The sequence below is a fragment of the Otolemur garnettii genome, unplaced genomic scaffold (assembly GCF_000181295.1).
Source record: "Otolemur garnettii isolate 467f Iridium unplaced genomic scaffold, OtoGar3 scaffold00024, whole genome shotgun sequence".
In the NCBI taxonomy this organism is placed as follows: Eukaryota; Metazoa; Chordata; class Mammalia; order Primates; family Galagidae; genus Otolemur; species Otolemur garnettii.
The window spans coordinates 11,585,829-11,593,789 of record NW_003852419.1 but is presented as its reverse complement, the minus strand read 5'-3'; the positions used below and the strand labels follow the sequence as shown (position 1 = coordinate 11,593,789).

General features: G+C 34.8%; 1 protein-coding gene across 1 annotated transcript in view; it reads right to left on the bottom strand.

The window, feature by feature from the left end:
* Positions 1–208: 208 nt before the first annotated feature.
* Positions 209–7,961, bottom strand: part of ERLEC1 (endoplasmic reticulum lectin 1) — a 33,754-nt gene continuing 26,001 nt past the window's right edge. Inside the window, exons 11-14 of the mRNA XM_003787913.3 lie at positions 7,734–7,858; positions 5,842–5,919; positions 5,547–5,622; positions 209–1,108 (exon numbers count right to left, since the gene is read on the bottom strand). Coding sequence (XP_003787961.1) covers positions 1,037–1,108; positions 5,547–5,622; positions 5,842–5,919; positions 7,734–7,858 — 351 coding nt within the window. The 3' untranslated portion in view covers positions 209–1,036. The remainder of the gene's footprint in view (positions 1,109–5,546; positions 5,623–5,841; positions 5,920–7,733; positions 7,859–7,961) is intronic.

Here is a 7,961-nt window from a genome sequence, read left to right as displayed (position 1 = left end):
TGCATTCTTCCCTACTAAAATCTACAAATAACCTTAAAATAGTCAATTATATTAACCATTCCTTAAACTAAAATATCCTCGGCCAGTGCTACTGAAAAGAAGAAAAAGTAAAGGATTTATAGCTCTTTTCTGTCCTCGTTCAGATATGTTTAAAATGTATTCAACAGGATAATGAAAAAATAAAGGAACTGAATAAGCTACCATTGACTACATGACAACACTGCTTGTGGACATTTTATTCATTTTAAAATAAATATTGTGCTGTAAAGTATCCAGAACTTGATCAGTATATACAGGAGGCAAATACAATGGATAGCCAGCACAGTGTCTTCTGTTAGATAAATCATTCTAAGTCAGAGAAGAATCACCAACTATCTACACCAGATACATACTCTGGGAGTAAACACACTCATAAGGAGGAGAAAGAAACAGGTAAATGTTCTGAGAAAAAAGCAACCTACTACAAAAAGAATTCCTTGAGATTAACAAAGGTGAGGAAAATGCACATGAAGGCTCTACAATGTGCCCAGTGTCTACTTTAAAGCCTGGCAGAGAGCATTTGCTTTATAAAAATTTGTTGAAAGGATTTTAGGCACTAGAATTTACATATTTTACATGGTCTCTCATTTAAACAATCTTCTATCAATTCCTTTCTTCATTAGCTAGTTAAATATATTATAATTTACATAATAAATCTGTTATTTAAAAAAATTTCAATAGGTACAATTATGACATTTGATTAGGCTGAACTCTAACGCGCTTGGATGAGATTTATTTTGGAATCACATTATCCAAGCAAAGCAAAAACACAATCTGTTCCTAAGACAACAAATATGAAAAAAATAAGACACACGTCTGCCTTAAAAGTTTATCAATAACCTCTTATATACACATATATATTCACAGAGTGGTTGAGAGTCCTTTTATATGATCCTTTAGGTGAGGTCAGGTGGCTAAGAACTCTACAATGAGACACACAGTCAGACAGAAATCATCATTGACTTCCAATCTTTTCCTTCTTCCACTTTAATATACTTTAGTTGGGGAGAGAAAGAAGTCCATTTTCATCTGCTGTATCTAAGATTTTACAGATCACTGGAGATTCAACCTAAAGAATGAGAACAACAAAAAGTCATTAAGAAGTTGCTAAGCGGAGTATATACTTTATTCAGTATTATTCTGCTAAATGAATATAAGTTCTTGTTTTGGACAATAGCATTATTTCTATAAATTAAGCTTTCTGAAAAACAACTCTTACTCACCCATATAGAATATTAGTAGATAGGTAGAGAAAAAAAAATTTTTTTTTTTCTTGAGACAGTCTCACTTTGTTGCCCTGGCAGAGTGCTGTGGAGTCTTAGCTCACAGCAACCTCAAACTCTGGGCACAAGCGATTCTCTTGCCTCAGCCTCCCAAGTAGCCGGGACTACAGGTGAGGTGGAGAAAATATTTTAATCTCTAAGTAAATGAGGGGAGAGAGAAAAGGAGGAAAGGACAGGAAGGAGGGAGGAATACATAGCTAGATCTTACATAACAAAAATGATAAAACATTATGATAAAATAATCAATTGTGTTTAAAGTAAATAGCAAAGCAGCTCGGTGCCTGTGGCTCAAATAGCTAAGGCACCAGCCACATACACCTAAGGTGGCGGGTTCGAATCCAGCCCGGGCCTGCCAAACAACAATGACGGCTGCAACCAAAAAATAGCCAGGTGCTGTGGCTGGTGCCTGTGGTCCCAGCTACTTGGGAGGCAGAGGCAGGAGACTCGCTTGAGCCCAGGAGTTGGAGGTTGCTGTGAGCTGTGATGCCACAGCACTCTACCCAGGGGGACAGCTTGAGGCTCTGTCTCAAAAAAAAAAAAATAAATAAAGTAAATAGCAAAGAAAAATGTAACCCAAAGATGGGCCAGATGTTGAAATTATCAGATGTTATAATAATTATGATACATATAATGAAGGATATAGTGGAAAAATGTAGACAACATATATGACTAGACAGAAAATTTCAGCAGAGAAAAAACCATTTAAAAAAAACCAAATGGAAATGCTAGAGATAAAAACTATTTCAGAGATAAATTCATTCAATGGAGTTGATACAACAAAACAATCAGTGAACTTGATTAATAACACCAAATTGAAATAAAGGAAAAAAAGTAGGAATAAAAAGAGACCCTGAGGCCAGGTACAGTGGTTCATGTCTGTCTGTAATCTCGGCACTTGGGAGGCCAAGGTGGCTAGACTGCCTGAGCTCACAGGTTTGAGAACAGCCTGAGCCAGAGGGAGACCTCATCTCTAAAACAGCCAAGCACTGGGGCAGGTGCTTATAGTCTCAGCTACCTGGGAGGCTGCGGCAGTAGAATTGCTTGAGCCCATGAGTTTGAGATTGCTGTGAGTTATGATGCCATAGCACTCTACTGACATGACAAAGTCAGACTCTGTCTCAATTAAAAAAAAAAAAAAAAAAAAGAACAGACAAGCCATAGACTGAGAAAAAAATAAGTGCAAGAGAATTATAAAGAGCTCATATCCAGAATATATTTGAATTCTTATAAATAAGCAGTAAGACAAATAACCAAAAAATGGGTAGAAGACTGAGAAAGAATCTCTCCTTGACCAAACTTTATTCAGACCTCTGTGACTTCTCTTTTAGGGCCTCATCCTTGGGTCCTGTCTTTGGCTTGCATATTCCAGTTGTAGCAAGAATCCTGCCAAGTCAGATTACATAGACCCCCCACCCTCAATATCTGAGTACACTGGCCTGCCTCCAGCAAGAATCCTGTTAAGCCAGTTTAACAAGAATCCCCCTACCTTGATGCCTCCTCCTAGTAACTTTCCATCCACTCACCACTCCTCCCCATTCTGTTTGTTGGCCATTAATCTCCAGCCATCTTTGCTGATAGAGTTGAGCTCTATCTTCCTTTGTGGTTAATAGTCTTGTCACATAATGCAATATCCCTGAATAAATTCTTCCTTACTGTTTTAATAAGTGTCAGAATAATTTTTCTTTAAGATTTGTCTACATACTTCACAAGAGAAGATATATGAATGCCAATAATGGCATGGGGTGCTCAACATCATTATTCATATGGGGAATGCAGATTAAAACCACTAAAATGACCAAAACAAAAGAATGACAAGACCAAAGACCAAATGTTAGTGAGGGTGTGGAGCAACAAAAGGATGACAAGACCAAAGACCAAATGTTAGTGAGGGTGTGGAGCAACAAAAGAATGACAAGACCAAAGACCAAATGTTAGTGAGGGTGTGGAGCAACTGAACTTTCTTTTTTTTTCTTTATTTTTTTAATTGTATTTTTTTATTCAATAATTTTTTAATGAATAAACGTGAAGTTTTCATAAAAAAGAAATAGCTTAAGCATCCAAGTATAAAAGAATGTTGGAAATAAAAATATGATGAAAGTAACATATAAAAATAGATGGACATTTAATTAGCTTCATCATGGAAAAAAAGTATGAGGAGAAAGTTATTTTCATCTACTACTGATAAGAGTATAATTTGGGTTTTTTTTTTTATTTCTTATACCATAACTGTGTACATTAATGCATTCATGGGGTACAGTGTGCTGTTTTCATGTACATTTTGAAATACTCTCATCAAACTGGTCAAGATAACCTTCATGTCATTTTCTTAGTTATTGAGTTAAAACGTTCATTCTCTGCTTTTAGAAAGATTCACTTGTACCCTTGTAAGAAAAACCAGAGGTGACCCTACCAATCTCCCTTCCTCCTCCCATCCTCCCCCCTCACCTCACCTTCCCACCCCCTTCCCATATTCTAAGGCTATAATTAGGTTATGACATTCCTATAAAAGCTATGAATTAGTTTCAAAATAGGGCTGTGTATATTAGATACTTTTTCTTCCATTCTTGAGATACTTGAGCAACTGAACTTTCATACATGGGTGGTAGGAGTGTAACATGGTACAACCACTTTGAAGAACTGTTTGGTAATAGTTAAACATACATTTAATCTATAATCCAGGAATTCAACTCCTAGGTATTCCAAAAGAAATGAAAATATAAACAAATAGGAATTGAAAGAAAATGTTCATAGTAGCCTCATTAATAATAATGAAACCCCCCAAACAAATGAAATGTACATCTTTACAAGAATGGATAAGCACATGTTGTATGGTTATACAAAAGAATACTGATCAGCAATAAAAAGAGAATGAAGTACTGAGACATTAAACATGGTTGAGTCTCAAGAATGTTATGCTATAAAAGGAAATTCTCACCACTGTTGGTAGGAATATTAAATTAGTACAACCATTTGGACAAGAGTATGGATAGTTCTCAAAATACAGAAAATGTAACTGCCATATGATCCAGCAATCCCACTACTGGGTATTCATCCAAGGAAAAGAAATTAGTACATCAAAGGGATAAACTGCATTCCTGTGTTTACTGTAGCACTATTCACAAGCAAAGTTATGGAATCAACCTCAGTGGTCCACCAATGGATGAATAAAGTAAAAAACAAATTACATAATCGTTATTATTCAGCCATAAAAAAGAAGGAAATCATGCCATCTGCAGCAACATGGGTAGAACTGAAAGTCATTATGTTAAGTGAAATAAGGCAGCCAGAGAAAGATAAATATCACATATTCTCGTGAGTAGGAACTAAAAATGATGATCTCATGGAGGGAGAGAGTATAAAGAAAGGCTGGGAAGAGTGTGAGAGGGGGATGAAGATGGTTAGTTAATGGGTACAGTTAGATAGAAGGAATAAATTCTATTGTTTGATAGCACAGTAGATGACTACAGCTGACATTATAGTCCATATTTCAAAACAGTCAGAAGTTAGGACTTGAAATGATAAATGTTCATGGTAACAGAAATATCCTATAAATAAATACCCTGATTTAATCATTACACATTCTATGCTGGTAACAAAACAGCACATGTACTGTACCCATTTATTGGGTACATGTGATTTATTTATAGGATAACACATGTACATATATTCAAATGGTATTTAATAAAATAAAATGGTATTTTAATAAAATAAAAATGATATTTATTGGGTACATGTGATTTATTTATAGGATAACACATGTACATATATTCAAATATTACATATCAGCATAACAAATCAAAAACATCAAAAATAAAAAAATACAGTATATAAACAAATTACGAGCTATATGATTACATTCACATGGAATATGAGGCAAAACTAATCAATGGCATCAGAAATCAGAAAAGAGCATCTTTGAGCAGTACTAGGGGTGTTTACTATAAAAGGGTAGGAGAGAACTTTCTGCAGTGACAGATTACCTTGTTTTGGGTGATACATGGGTGCATAAAATTATCAAAATTTATCAACTCAACACTTAAGATCTGTGCATTTTATTTTATGTAAATTATACCTCAAAAAAAAAAAAAAACATTCCAGATATCACAGAAGTGGTATGTGGGCTATATTAAGTCTTGGAGACTACTGAAAGTCCTTTTTAGACTCTTAATGAGAAAAAATTAAAATGTGGCCCCCAAATGAATTCATTATTTTCTTTTTACTTACCCCAAGAATATACTGACAGGAGTGAGGCTCTAGCATATATACAGTAACAGCATGAGGAGACTCTGATTCTTTACACCTAAAACAGAGAGTATTTTAAGGTACTGCCGAAATCATATAAAATAAGATTATTTTTAATAATTTTCTTAAGCTATAAAAATCCTATTCAAGTGAACCCTGTATAGTTTAATATTTACTAAATAACTTAATAATTATGTATAATATTTTATATATAAAACATTCATAAGAAGCAGATAAAAGAGAAAGGCATAAAGCATGATTTTATAGTCTAACTTACTTTAGTTTTACAGTCACCTGTCTTGGTTTGTCAGTTATATCACAAATATCTCCATTTCCATAAAAATGTGACACCATCCTGAATCAGAGAAACACACAAGCTTTATTAAACTAAATCTTGCTAATTCAGAATAACTGTAATGGGTAGAATGAGAAAATGGTTAGAGGTGATCAGTTTTGCATTAGTTAAAAAATGACTAGAAAATATTTTTAAAAAGTATTTTTAGGGTTATGTCACAGAGATAGTCATTCAGATTCTATAAAGAAAATATAAATTAGAGATACTCTGTACTGGCTTAACTAATAATAATGATCTTCAACTTGCATATTATTGATTTAAGTATAAATAACTATAGTTAGACTTTTTTTTTTAAGACTCCTTTTTAAAAAGTTGTTTTAAAGTTATCCGTTGCCCCAGCTGAGTATATTGTTTTGTGAATAGTTTCTGTCCTCTATCAAGCTACTCTTATTAAAATACTGCAGCATAGGTACTATAGTACAAAAGGTAGAGCTTACAACAAGCTATAAATCTTAAATGAGCAGGATCCAAAGAAAAGCTTTAATTTTGCCAGTCTAACACGCCCATGCTTCAATATTTATTGCACGTAATACCATAAACTACTTTCACGTGAAACATATACTTATAAGGATAAGGAAAAGTCAAGCTGTTTAGTATGTTATTAATACTTAAATGTTTATGTCTTAATTTTGCTAACTTTGATTTTGGTCAGCCTAAAGTCAGTACATTCTGAAAATAATCTCTCAATACTATTGGTTCCAGGAAGGACAAAGTTAACACCTGAGAAGGACAAGAATGTATACTTTAAAAGTTACTGGACAAGAAAGAGACTACAAGAAAAGCCAAAATTTAGTTATTCTTGGGAAATGAATTAATTTACTTCTGTTAGGACAAAATATACCCACATAGCTCAAAAGAGATGTGAGGTAGTTTTTGAAACAGGTGCTGTTCCACCATTTTTAATCATTACTTTGGAAAGGTTAAGTAATAAACTTATATTTAAATAGGTATATTTAAATAGAATTAAATAACTTGTACAGGCAACGATTACACATGAAAGAGGCAATTATTTTATAACAGCTGCAGTTTTAAAACAATTGAGCCATTGTTACTAACACTGGCTCTCTCATTAATGTACCACCACACTATTAAAGGTGACAGCCAAAGGGTACTGCAAGTTATTGCTAGGCCATGCCCCTTACATGAATTACCTCATTTAAACGTCACAGCAACCCTGAGACAAATGTCATTAGACAAATGCCTATAATCTTAACACTCTGGGAGGTTGAGGTGTATGGATTGCCTGAGCTCACAGGCTTAAGACCAGCCTGAGCAAGAGGGAGACCCCTCTCTAAAAATAGCCAGGTATTGTGGCAGGTGCCTATGGTCCCAGCTACTAGGGAGGCTGAGGCAAGAGAACTGCTTCAGCCCAAGAGTTTGAGGTTGCTGTGAGCTATGAGGCCATGGCACTACTACCTTAAAAAAAAAAAAAAAGTGAGGGCTAAAAGATTACGCAATTCTTTCAAGGTAGTAAGCAAAGAGCCAGCATTTGAACCCAGGTTGTCTAACTTCAGAGACTGTGGGGTTTTTTTTTTTTTGCAGTTTTTGGCCAGGGCTGGGTTTGAACTCGCCACCTTCAGCATATGGGAGCCGGAGCCCTACTCCTTTGAGCCACAGGTGCCACCCCTCAGAGATTGTGCTCTTAAGTATTACACAATGTTGTTTCCCCAAGAAAAGAAAAGAAAGCTAAAGGATGTACCATGATAAGAACTGACCAGGCATTTTGCTAATGTTTAAATTTTTGTGTTTTTCAATATTCTGAGTTTTAGAAATTCTACTAATCAGATCCAAAGGCAAATAAAGCGAATCTTTACCTGACTGTCTGGGTACCATCGTCTTGAAGATGATAGGCTCTAGCAGTATTCTTCTTAGCCCATTCAATATGCTCTTCTTGGTTCCATGTCCCCACAACCACAGAAGTTTTCCCACTATCTTTGTCCTAATATATGAAAAAATATTTGTGATAATGCTTGACATCATCGAGTAGACATTTATGCTGAAGACCTGACCTTCCTATAAGCTGTAACCTTTTTTTTTTTTTT